Source organism: Stegastes partitus, unplaced genomic scaffold (assembly GCF_000690725.1).
Source record: "Stegastes partitus isolate 25-593 unplaced genomic scaffold, Stegastes_partitus-1.0.2 Scaffold1157, whole genome shotgun sequence".
NCBI classification, from domain to species: domain Eukaryota; kingdom Metazoa; phylum Chordata; class Actinopteri; family Pomacentridae; genus Stegastes; species Stegastes partitus.
In genome coordinates, this window is record NW_007578888.1 from 49,751 (window position 1) to 63,203 (window position 13,453).

Below are 13,453 nucleotides of genomic sequence, written 5' to 3' on the forward strand. Positions count from 1 at the left end.
AAAAAAAACAATATACATGAAAATAAATAACTTAAGTCTCTAGTTAAACATGCAAATAAAGTAACAAATTAAAGAGACAACTGTAATTATGCACAATAGGACAGGAGGTTTAATGACTGTCCTAGTTTAAGTATTTGCCTTGGGTTATCATCAGGAAAGAAATGCTCATGACAAAGACAGGGTAAAGTCAAATAAATGAGCTGGAAGCAACAATGAAATCGCATGAATCAGAGTGATGCAGACGGCTAATATTATCCAGGGACTGAAATTAAGCTTTAATTAAACCGTACTTGAATGTGGTGCATTAAACAACCAGCAACACTGTCTGCAACTCCTGCATATCACAACTAAACAGGGGACCTTCTGTCGGTGATAAATTCCCTTTCTCTGACTCTTTAATTTCACAAACCATTTATACAAACCTGTTGTGTTTAGAGAACAATGCGTGGTGGAAATAAAAACCTAATTTACGAGATAATCTCCCTGAAAACTCAGTATAATGAAGGATTTTTAATTAAATCTACGTTGTGTCTCTCAAGGCAAGTGGCCTGTCTTAAATATCAAGCTGGAACTATTGTTAAGCGTTCAGTGCAGTGCTACGTGAATGTTCACCAGAGCAGTGTAACACTTGAGTGCATATGTTTTAATTGACCTTTCCTTTGTAAGCAAGAGAAAAATGCAGGATTATCCATCGCCAGTGTCCTGAGCTCCTCACAACAACAGAAGTTCAGCATGTGCTGTGGAACCAGGTGAAGCTGCTCAAATGTTAAACAAGTACTCGCTGGAGGACTGACTGCACATGAGTGGGAGCTACTGTGTGAACAGTCCAGATGAAGCTTCACAGTGTCGAAGCAGAGGAATTATTATGATATGAGAGGGAAGAGAGGTTGTGCTGCATAAAAAGAAACACCATCCTGTACAAGGTCGAGGCACTTTCAAAGCAGCGTGCACATACTATAAAGGGTAATGCACACACCCAAAACACACACGCACACACGCACACACACCATCAGTCCGTTTTTTTTTGTTTACTGAAGGGAGATGAAGACACAAAAAATCTGCAGAGACTAGTCGTTCAACCAGAGTCCATGCTGAACAGCTCGATGCCATGAGGGCTCCAGTGCAGGCCGACGCCAGAGTTGAAGACCAGGGACCAGACGTAGGGGATGAAGAAATCCTCCGGCTGGTCCTCCTCCACATACTTAAACTTGAGCTCCGGAAACTTCTAGTAACACAAAAAAAAAAAACAAAGAGAGAGAGAGAGAAAACTGTTACGATGCACAAGGGATAAAAAATAAAAATGATGGCAGATTGAAGGTTTAAAACAAAATAATGTAAGAAGAACATAGTAATTGGATGTAAATCCAGTTTTATGAGCCACAAGAAATGGGACAAAGGAGGTTTGCTGTGTTAGCCTACATGGAAACCTTTACATGGTTGATGGTAAGGATCGCGGCTAATATTGGGCATTTCCCCCCGATTATGAAATGAAATGAAATGAAAAATACTTTATTTATCCCAGAAGGGAAATTCAAGAATATTTTTATTATTTATTTACTTATATTATTTTTTATTATTATTATATTATTTATTATTTTTCATATTATTTTTTTATTATTTATTTTTATTTATAAAAATAATTTCTATCTGTACCATTGATAAATAAACTGTGCTACTTTAGGTCTGACACAGTCTCCTCTCTCTCTCTGTCGTCGCTCTGTGGTCTCAGAAATGTCTCCCAAGCAGAGATCGCAAAAACTTGAACAAGAAACACAAGCTGTTGCCACAAATTATTCTCACCGTGGCTAAGGCTACGCTAACCGCTAGCGGCTAAGTTAGAGGGCAGCCACAGATTCCCCTAAGGCACTGTCTGGAAAACAACTATCATTATTACTACTAAAACAACTAACTAATAATGTTTTAAGATATGTAGCTTAGTGGGCCGTACAAGTGAGAGAAAATAGAGAACAGCAGCAGATGTTACAGCAGGAGACAAATCTCAGTCGATCCCATATAAACAAAGGAGTTGTAGTCACCCTTACTAATGAAGAATCCTAGGTATGATTCCCTGCTATCACATGCTGTTAAAACATTCTATTTAATGCTTGTCTGTTCCAAATATTGCTTATCTGCCCTTCTTGATCACCAACAAGCCGCACCAGCCCAATAAACCCCCCAAAAACCCAACATATCAGTCGATCCCTAGTTGGTGGCAATGTTGGAGGAGCAGAAGTTTCCTTCTCCCACAACTTAGTCCAGGGGAAAACTGCTTAATGTTACCCAGTATGTCGAAACCTGTCAAAGCAGATACTTTGACTTGTCACATCAGGTGTTACTAAACATCAACAATGGCTGTGTTTTATTCATGTGTGTGACAGCGAGCCGACATGCACACAACCAGGACACCGAAACTGAAGCTGCTAAATGGAATTCAGCCACCATTAAGTGTATCATTTACACCTGGGCTGCATGGTCGAACTATACGATGATTGGTACTTTGCGTGTTGCAGCGATGCGGACGGCTGCCGTGAAATACGGCGGGGTTGCTGTTTTGGAAATTTAAGTTACGGCCGTATCAATGTAATGCTTTTACTTGTGGTTAGCCACAAATGACATAAGGTACTGCTAAGACGGTGAAATCCGAGGAAGGCCGGCTTGAAACATGTATGAGTTTGACAGCTTATCAGATGACTAAACACTTCACAGCAGTTTGTAATACAATAGAGTTGTGAAGTGGGAAGACAAGCTATTTCGAGTGCGCCTTGTTCCAGAAGGAAAATTCCTGTTGATTTTTCCTATAGAATGTGGTTCATGAGTCACATCTGGAGCAGCTCTACAGCTTGCATTGACGTAAAATGCTGCTAACTGAATCACTGGCATAAAAGATTAAAATTGTAAGAAAATGTAAGATGAAATTTTCAAAGGCATGATTAAGTTGCAATTCTAATCAAGTTTCATAACATATGTTGTTTATTCTATTTTTAATGTGCCTTTTCTAACATCTTGTCAGGACAGCAGATGTTAAGCAATGAATGTTTATCTATTTGAAATGAAAAGTAAAAATGAAGAGGGATTTGAGATACATAATCTTGGAAGTAAAACGGATTTCAAAGTATCACAGTTCCAAAAGGAAGTCGATACAGGTGAATAAACTATTGCTGACACTATTTTAGCACATTTACGCAAATTTAGCAAACAAAAGCCCAAAATGTGTCACCTGATTTGTCAGTTCGATAAATGTCGAGTGCAAGAAGAGCGTCGAAACTGAGGCGGCAACTATTTATTAATCTTGGTTAATCAATGAGCTTGTCTTTATTCCAAAGTTTACACATACAAGGAATTTGTCTTACTACAGCAATAACTACAGCAAAGAAGACAAGAAACTAAAAGTAAGTATGGCTAGTTGAGATAAATAAAATAATTGATAATGCAAAAACTCAATATGTACAATATGTGAAGAATATACAAATTATGTCGGTTTTTAAAATTATTGAGGATGTACAGTTTGTGCAGAGAAAATATAAACAATGAAATGCGCAAATGTTTACAGTTTGAAGTATAAGAATATGTGCGTATAATAGTCAAGAAAATAAATGTAACATATTGAGACGGATGTGGAGCCTCAAACGCAGCATGTGGTGCAGTGAGGTGTAATAGAAGTCCATGTTAGGGGGGGGATCTTGGATGTGATGGGTTAAAATGTCAGAATATAGTGAAAAATTCTCATTCTAACAGGCAAAAGCTACTTCTTTAAATATGTTGTTGTGTTCGACCAATACTCCAAAACCCCAACCACTTTAATTCACAATGAATGAAAAGCAAACAGATATTTGATTCATATTCTGGTGATCAACTCATCAATTCACTGAAAAAAAAATGCTGTAGCTCTAATTGACATAACCTCATTGTTTACAAGACACCGAGTTGCTCTCGTAAGAAACGCTGGATGGTCTTCTTCCAAAAACGAGCCCACCTTCCAGACCGAAGCAAGCGTCTGGCAGCCCACCTAACAGCAGGTAGGCAGCAGGAGAAGAGCATCAATAATACAACGCTACCTCATTATATCCTCCTGTCTGCACATGCATGTATGTGCACACACGCAGCCAGTAATCAGTCTGCGGTGAAAGACAGACGCTGCAGGCCTTTATGTGATGGTCCCAGTCCGGGCTATTGAGTCCTGACTGGCTCTATTCACAGCCACACTATCGGTATCATAATGACACGGACAGAAGGGCTACGGGGTCACAGGCCATATGCCAGGCTACTGAGGCTAGACCACACACACCACTGCCATTGTGATGGCTAGACACAAAGCAGGACCTGTATTATCTGACTGGTATTTGTGTGTAGGTGACTATCTCTTAGCCTACTAACTCATCAAATGTTCATACGACACTGGTGGCGACAGCGACTCAACCCGAGCTCGCTTCTGCTTGTTAACACGGGACGAAGTAAAAGCACAGTTTCTAATTCTAGTTTAAAATAGTTTCTGTTTGGCTGCATTGTTGGTTCACAAACCAAAACAGGAGGCGGCTGAGCAGATTAACGTCCTGCTATGATCATAGTGATATATGAAACATAACCAGTTATGCTAATTAGGTAATTAAGATAATTAAAACATTAATCAGTAAATACTGCTATGTCAACATGCGTCCAACAGCACATGTGTGGAGTTAACATCTTTCTATCTGAAAGCGCTGATAAATTTTCCCTCATTAATGTGCGAGTATTTGTTAGCAGTGCTCCAAAAACTAATCATCATTTATATGAGGAACATGCAGCGTAAGCAGTAGCTGTCATGTAATGTTTTGGGCTATAATTATAGCAACACATCTATGGACAGACAAAGGACAATGAGGCTATAGAAACCTGAACACAACACATTTGCATAGAGGTGGGACATGAAAACAATGCTTAAGGTTATAAGCTCCTTTAAATCAATCAATCCGCCAATCAATCAGCATGCAAACAGGCTTTTCTCAGCCGCTACTACTTACATTTAAGTGCTTTTCATCTTTGTAGATACACGTATAACTAGCCAAACATCACTACTAAACTCCAAAATTATAATTTTCTCTTAAACAATTTAATTTCTCCCAGGCCTCCATACAGAAGCATGGAGGATTATTATTTTCAACCCCAACATCTACAACAACTAACTAACCAACTAACCACAACATTTTACACAACTACAATCTGAAAATAGAGAAATTGCTTTAAAGCTTAAGAAAAGCTGCCAAGAGAAGAAGAAAATGCTCCTACAAACTGGTCCACTCATGCAAAAAGAATCCTCTGTAATTACAGGAATAGGTTGGCATTTTGGGAAATACGCTTATTGACTTTCTTTCTGAGAGTTAGATGAGAACATCGATACCACTCTCATGTCTGTACAGTAAATACCATATTTCCTTGAATAAAAACCGGCAGTCAATTAAAAGCCGGGTCTGTGATAATGGCCGCGGGCACGGTCGGCGCAAACAAATAAAAGGCCAGCCCTCGAATACAGGATGGAGAGAACACAAGGGTGGGTGAACTCCTGGTGAATGTCATACAGTATGCATACCAGTTAATCATTATAGCTTCATTTATATTACATGCATCTAATGAATTCAACAATACATCACCCTGTTTCCAACCCTTTTGTTTGTTCTGTTGTTTTTAGCCACTGTGGGCTCTTTTTTTTTTTTTTTTTTTTTTAAATATCATTATAAAGTCCTCAATCTCTATGGAAACAGCGTAACCATGGTTGGAGGGAGAGCGAGATCAGAAATACCTTTTGTCCAGGGTGACAAAGTTATAATGCCTGAAATCAGCAAAACTATTGTACAAAAATTGGAAAAGGTGAGAACTCCTAAAGGCAACTGTGTCCACAGGTGTTACCGACTCTGGAAAAAGAATAGGAACATGTGATAAAAAGATATTTTACCATTTTAAATTTATCCAATCTCAATAATTAAAAACAAAAAAGAAGATAAAAACATTGTTCACACCACTCTGCACGTCAGCTATTGAAACTTACTTTAAGTACCTTACACCAATTTGTTGACAACTTGCTCCTTTATATACAGATTTGGAGCCATGCAGCGTTTATTTTATTAGTAAGGTCTGCTTTTTTTCCCTTTTTCAGTCCCTCTACATTGTTTCCATACTTGTCTTTTATGTGCTCTGGTAAACACAGACTGGAGTTTAGGCGAAAAGGCTGAATTTCCATCACATGGCAGAGATCTTTTGTTTTATTTATTTATTTATTTTTTTTACAGGATCTGGTGCAAAACTTTTGTTTTTTTCAAAATTTGGAATGAATATGTAAAATGAATTGCTTTTGTTGAAATATCACAATTACAAGCTTAGATTTGGTCTTTTTTATTTTTTATGTTTTTACAGAACCCCACTCCGGCTTCCTTCCACAGTCCTAAAACACGTTGAGGTTAATTGGTGATTCTAAATTGTCCGTAGGTGTGAATGTGAGTGTGCTTGGTTGTCTGTCTCTAACTGTAGCCCTGTGATAGACTGGTGACCTGTCCAGGGTGTCCCCTGCCTTCACCCTGAGTCAGCTGGGATAGACTCCAGCCCCCCGCGACCATAGTGAGGATTAAGCAGTGTATAGATAATGGATGGATGGATGTCACACATGATTCCTTCAAGGACCAATGGAACGTTCAAATTAGAATTAAAGGCCTGCTTCTAATGCATGCATCAAATATAAGTCTGTCATCTTCATTATTTGTGGTGCACAAAGGCTGTGGCCACTATTTGAGGAAATATGGTATAAAGCTACAGCCATAAGCCAGCTAGTTCAGCTTATGAAAGCTAGGAAGACATGGAAACACCTCAAATGGTGTTCAAAGGTGGAAAAATCCGCCTACCAGCACGCCACTAATAGACACTTATTTGTTTAATATTTACAAATGACAAGTTGTGGTTTTATGAGGATCTCTGTGAAGGACTTTCTCTTTGCTGGACTTAGCTGGAGCAGTGACCTCCTTTGGTCTATACTTGTTGCCTCACACATTAGCATCCAGAGTCTGGGAATTTGCTGCTCCGAGCCAAGAAACAGTTCAGCACAAAGCCAACAATATAAATGAAATCTGTCATTCATCATACGTCTCCTGAATCCAGCTACACATTATGTTTCAATATTCTCATGTAACTCTTAGCAGGAAAGTGAATGGCCTGTATATGTTGAATTGCATCTTTAATGAAGCCGTTACTGCGGAGTCTCAGTCAAGCATGCAGTACATAATCTCATAAGCTGTCAAGGGACTGAAAAGTAGGTAAAGATGATGCAGCTTATGGTGCTAAAACAAACATCTTTTATCCAAATGAGCGTTTCTCCAGACAAGTGCCTACTGGAGAAAAAATTATGAACCCACGTGGCAGGAACACAAAGTCCCCCGTGTGCCTCCGACCACTTTCACTAAACACTGAGCACAAAATCAGAAAATAGAAAAATTATCCTTGAATCACAATGGCCACCATTTTTCCTCTTACATCTATGTTGTACAGAGCCACCAGGGGATTTGGTGCTATAGCGAGTCTCGGATATGCCTCACAGCAAAAATGTCCCCTTCAGGCTTCAGCGCCTTGTGAGGAAAAAAAAAAAAAAAACAGGACAGGCCGTCACATCCCAACTCTAATATTCCATTCGTCCCTTATTCTGTCTATACTGTGGTTTCCTCGCCGTACATATCTCCTCTGGCTCTCTGCTCCTTCTCCCTCCCCTCCTCTGTTTTGTTCTCAGTCTGGCTGCTGTCTGGGCCCACTTGGCCCGGGCTCATATCAGTTAGTTATGGGTCCTGGCAGGTCAGGCCCTCGCCCCTGAACACAGACTGACTGGCTGGCCTCATATCTTCACTCAGGACTCTGTGTTCCCTTTCCTCCGCTGCACGCTGCTGTGCTGTCAGCGCTCGGCCAGACAGAGAAGAATGCGGCGAGGGAGAAAATATGAACTTGATACACACAAACACACTTGAAAGCATGTACACACAAAAGCACTGAAATGTTATATTTCAAAGCACTACCATCAACATACTAATCTTTGATAACACATTTGGTCTAAATTCGGTCACTGAAAATACTCCATCATGGTAGACAACAGCCACTGGCGATGTGAGCCCATGTTTCACACAGCGGTGATGGAGAAAATCCACACAAATATTTTCACAAAGTTTTGTTTATGTTCGCTGTCCTAATTTCCTACCCACACTTGAAGTTTAACTGAAGTGGTCACTGCAATGTTTACACTGTCAATTCAACAGTGTGGACAAAGTGTTTTCTCTTTGTTTGTGTTGAAACAACACAAACGTAATTGTTAACAATTTAAATGATCCGTCTTATACAAAGCAAAAATGCCAAACAAGAGCAGGTTTCTAGCTTCTCAGACGCAAGGACATGTTGTTTTTCTCTGCTCCCGGTGAACGTAACTTGAGGATCTTTTGGTCTGAAGCCAGCATACATATTCAAGGCGCCCAGATAATGAATCCTAATCACTTTGGGGATCCCCTGACTTTTTCTCTAATGCTACTACGAGGTTGACAATGGTGATTTTGAGAGAAATATATTGGATGGATTGTTGGAATATTTGGCAAACACAGCCTGAACTATGATAACTTTGGAGATGCCTTAATGTTTGTATCTAGAAGTTTGGTTTACGACCAAATATCTGCAAAAATAATGACATACCTATTAGTCTGAGGGTAATCTGTGTTAAGATCTATTCAGCAAATGTTAGGATGTTAATATGCAAAACTATGAAGATGAAAATTCCAAATATTATAACATTTAAACACAACTGAAAGAATCATCCATGCCCTGATCTTTTCCTATCTCGATTACTGCAACTCCCTCTTATCAGGCATCTCACAAAAATCCATCTCTCGCCTCCAACTTGTTCAGAATGAATACATCACATCTCCCCTTTACTGGCTTCTCTCCACTGAGTCCCTGTCCGATTTTACTGATCACTTTTAAAGCTAGCCAGGGCCTTGCTCCTGGCCATATTTTAGATATGTTAACCCCGTATATCCCCACATGCAGCCTTAGATCCTCAGGTGGGTCCCTCCTAATCGTTCCAAAGTCGAGGCTCAAATCCAAAGGTGACCAGGTCTTTTCTGTGAGGGCCCCTCGGCTTTGGAACGACCTACCTGAGGACATAAGGCTTGCAGATTCAGTATCTTCTTTTAAATCACTTTTTAAAATCCGCTTTTATAGACTCGCTTTCGAGTGATGTTCTCTTTTAGATTTTCGCCCGTTTTTTCCCTTTTTTTATTGGTTCTACCTGCTGTCCTTCTCTCTTTTCTCTTTCTTAATCTACTTTTATCATACTTTTATATCGTCATTCCCCTCTGTGATGTCCTCTTTTTAATCAGTTTCACCTTTCAATAGTGACCCAGTCTGTTCTTTTCCATTTTTATTGTGTGTATTTTTATATTTTGAGTGTTTGCTTGTATTTTTTATACATGTTGTTTTTTTTCTTTATTATGTAAAAGCACTTTGCGAATTATGTTTTTAGAAAGTGCTATACAAATAAAGTTTATTATTATTATTATTATTATTATTATTATATAACGAAGTCAGTATGCTGATGTTAAATACAGCCTCAGTTAGGTGCTAGCATGACTGTTGACTCTTAACTCCTAATTCTAAGCAGTGTGATAAAGTCATCTTGGGCTCTGTCAACTGATAGAATAATCAATAAATTAATTAATCAATAATAATAATACACACAGCCGTATTGCCTGTCTTGATGGGATAATTTCCCCTGTTTCGTTTAGTTTATGAAACATAGCAGCTCACATTCTAAACAGGAGCAAAATGCAGGGTTCAGAGAACTACATGGTGCCGGTAACTTGTGTTACAGACCAACTGGCACCGTTTAAGCACAGTTACAGTTACTAATGTATATATATACTGAGTGGTCAGAGTGTGGGAAAGTAGAACTGACCAGCCACCAGGCCTATAAAGACCCAGGTACCGAGTAACAGCTGGTAATCCCCCCCAACCCCCTCCGTCCCTTCCTGAGGAGCCAGTGAGTCTGTAGGCTATCGCTGCTCAATAAGGCAGATTTCAGCTAGACAGGCTAAACAACACATTCCACAGGCGCTGCCCGTGAGCGCCACTCAGCCTCACACACCCTGAAACAACACACACACACACAAAGAATGAGAGAGAGACAGTTGAGTGACGAGGCGGTGAGGGTCGTCCCCGGGGTATTTACCACCTTCTTTTAACCCTTTCTTTCAGTTGGGAACCTAATTTGCATGTCTGCGTCTTTGTGTAAATGCTTTTTAAGTTCTTTAAGCAAACAGGCTTCTTGCAGTCTTGTGTCTACAATGTTCTTGTCACTTAAAACAACACGGATCTGATGTGTGTAAAGCCTAAACAAAATGGTTTGCTTGACTTGAATATAACTGCCAGCTCCTCCCAACAAACTGATTTAAAGGGATCAAATCCCAGCATGTCCACACCAAGGCTGATGAATGTAAAAATACAGTTTAAATGTCAGAATGGCTGGTGTCTACCCTGGTGTTGGGCTTTTCAAAGACACCGTTGTTCATAGTTGTATGCAAAATTAATAGAAAAATAGCTAAATGTCTTATTTATTTGAATTGGAATTATAGAAAGTACAGCAACTATTTGTATAAGTTCAAGAAATAAAACACAAACGTGTATTAATATTTGAAAACACATTTGCTGCAGGAGTAGCATTTTCTTAGAATTAACATATAATTTAATCAAATTTTTTGGTAACTAAAATGCGCAAACTTTGGCATGCAGTTGTGTTGCTGACACGATATGACGACCTGTTAACAAAGGCTAACAGGAAATTCTCCATCACAGCAACGAGGCTGTTAGTTCTGCATTTTAAGCTTGTTCAGTTGTCTGCAAGTACAGATCAATAACCACAACTGCTTTCTACGATTAGCAACAGTGACGCTGAAAATTAATAATCACAAAAGAAGAAAAGAAGAGGTGACACTGTTGCACTGTGATGACTTTGTTGGGTTATTTTTAACAATATCTTGAGAGAATTGTGTTGCCCATATAATATTGTTTGGACCTAATGTGTTTATTTGATCATAGTTGATCATAGTTACATTTCTTTAGCAAATAAACAGCATTGTCCACATGCTACAGCACAACGCTGGTGTCTCCAGACTTCTCTACTCTGGAAAAAGTTCAGGTTTCAGTTGTGGACTTGACTACAACTTCAATTTCAACAATAAAAAATGAATTGTCCACTTTCATTTACAGGTAAAATGTATGTGAAAACACTCACAACAGGATCGAATAACTTCACCAACAAATGACAAACCGAGCTGAATAACAGGCTCAGGCGCGGCTTGTGTTTGTGTTGTTGAGAGAAACAAACATCCTTACATCTCTTTCCTGTCAGTCCTCTCTGTGTGCACGCACAACTGATTGAGACACCAATACTCCTTTTTCTGAGTAATTACCAACTTATCGATGATTCCACACAACATTAATCTAACCTATGGATTTTCACATTGGGGGCTGAATAGCCGAATGAGCTCATAAGATGAAGGGAAGCGAGAGGTGGAGAGACAGCTGTTTGTTTGAGCGATGGTACCATCAAACGGCGGGGACTTCTCCCGCGGGAGACATTGCCTGGGTTTTCTTTTCGCTTCACGTCACCCTGTGGAACTGGAAAGCACTCAGATGCTGGAGAGTCAATGTGAGACTCCACAACACTTTTTTTTTTTTTGCACAGAAACAAAGCCTGGCTGCACATTCATGTACACACACACACACACACACGTATCCAAACTCAGCGACGGAGACACACACAGATCCAAATGGTCATCTGCTAAACACACACAGACGGAGAAGATCACACACACACACACACACGTCCATTCCAGCGGACTGCATGCGTGTGTGCTACAGGTACAGCACATTGGCTGAAGGGCACGGCAGGGTTATCCACATGGCTCCATGTGTAATTCTACGGCTCTATGGTCGATCGCTACATTAGCGCTCCGAGGTGCTGACTGAGAGGGAGACGGAGCGAGCACACGGACTCACGGCCACGCACCATCCCTCTTCCACATCGGGTAGCGAGACAAATGCCTTGCAGCCAGCCGCCAAGTATAGAACATGAAACACATGATGAAACATGCAATTAGGAGCTTCTGTGCTGGTGAGGAGCAGTGTGGAGTGTGAAGACCGCCGGTTACATATTTCCTCACTGATTAATGGAGGAGCATTGGGAGGGGAGGGGTTAGTGAACCCGCCAGGAGTGTTGGGTAACGAGGTGCGGTGGCAGATTTATGTCCCCCCACCCCTTCCACCCCATCTTATGTGCCCATGACAAAGTGCCCCCTAACCCCCCCTTCCTACCATCCCATCTCCTTGAAATGTCATTACATGTTCACATGTAGCAGGCCAGCGGAGAAGGAATGAAGATGGGCATTAATGCTAATGAGAATTGGGCTTTGGCCTTTTGTCTAAAGTCCCAATGGCTCTTTCCATCTTTCCCTTGCCCCAGTCCATTTCCCCACCCCATACCTCTCGCTTCTTTTCACCTGTCCAGACAAACTAATTCTCTTTCCTCCACTTTCCCAGCACCAATCCTCAATACCTCGCGGTCCTTGACAACACATTGTACTCTCTCCACATGCATCTTGATGTACCACTTCTTTTTACTTCAGACAGCCTCATGTTTCACGACTCCTCGTCTCCGCGCTCTCTCGTTCCATCTGTCGTCCTGCTGTGTGTCTGTGTGCGTGAATTACCTTCAGTCTGTCTTTGGGCAGAGCCTGGGCTCCTTTCATGATGACCTCCTGAACCCTCTCAACTGACAGGTCACTTCCAGCCTGCTCCAGACGCTGACTGAAGAAGCCTATCACCTAAAGGTCACACAGGAGAAAACAGCCAATCACGAAATTTGCCAAAAATACAGTCGGGCTGCTGGAGATGACTTGTAAAAGAGATTGTGTTTCCAAGTACTTGCTGTGTTGGTAGTGGATAAAGAATAAAGAAAAAACTGTGAAGTTAAACTGCGTTATTATTTTGAGGTGAATCGTCTGCTGTTAGACTGGGAGCTTTGCTTATTTGCCTTCTTGCCAAGAGTTAGATAAGATCAGTACCACTGTTATATCAGCCAACGACAAGACAGCTTAGCATAGCATAGCATAAAGACTGGAAACAGGAAGAAACAGCTAGGTGGACTCTGTTGCACAGTCAAGACATCGTCCTGCTCACAGATCCCTTTATTAAAAAAACATACAGTTTGTTGCACATTTAGATTTTTGTACACAAAGAGTAATAGACCAATGATGGGTTATTACAGATACATTGGTATTAGCGTGTAAAAAAAATAAATAAAATGAAAAAATCAAAGCACAATTAAGGGTTTTTGTATACGTTGCTTAATTTTCAAATCAAGCTAAGTTTATTTTCTTATTTTTCTTTACTACTAAATCAATTAATT

At 40.3% G+C, this 13,453-nt stretch overlaps 1 protein-coding gene across 1 annotated transcript in view; it reads right to left on the reverse strand.

Moving 5' to 3' along the window:
* Nucleotides 1-86: 86 nt before the first annotated feature.
* dym (dymeclin) overlaps nt 87-13,453 on the reverse strand; it is a 59,583-nt gene continuing 46,216 nt past the window's right edge. Inside the window, exons 16-17 of the mRNA XM_008296843.1 lie at nt 12,756-12,869; nt 87-1,225 (exon numbers count right to left, since the gene is read on the reverse strand). Coding sequence (XP_008295065.1) covers nt 1,076-1,225; nt 12,756-12,869 — 264 coding nt within the window. The 3' untranslated portion in view covers nt 87-1,075. The remainder of the gene's footprint in view (nt 1,226-12,755; nt 12,870-13,453) is intronic.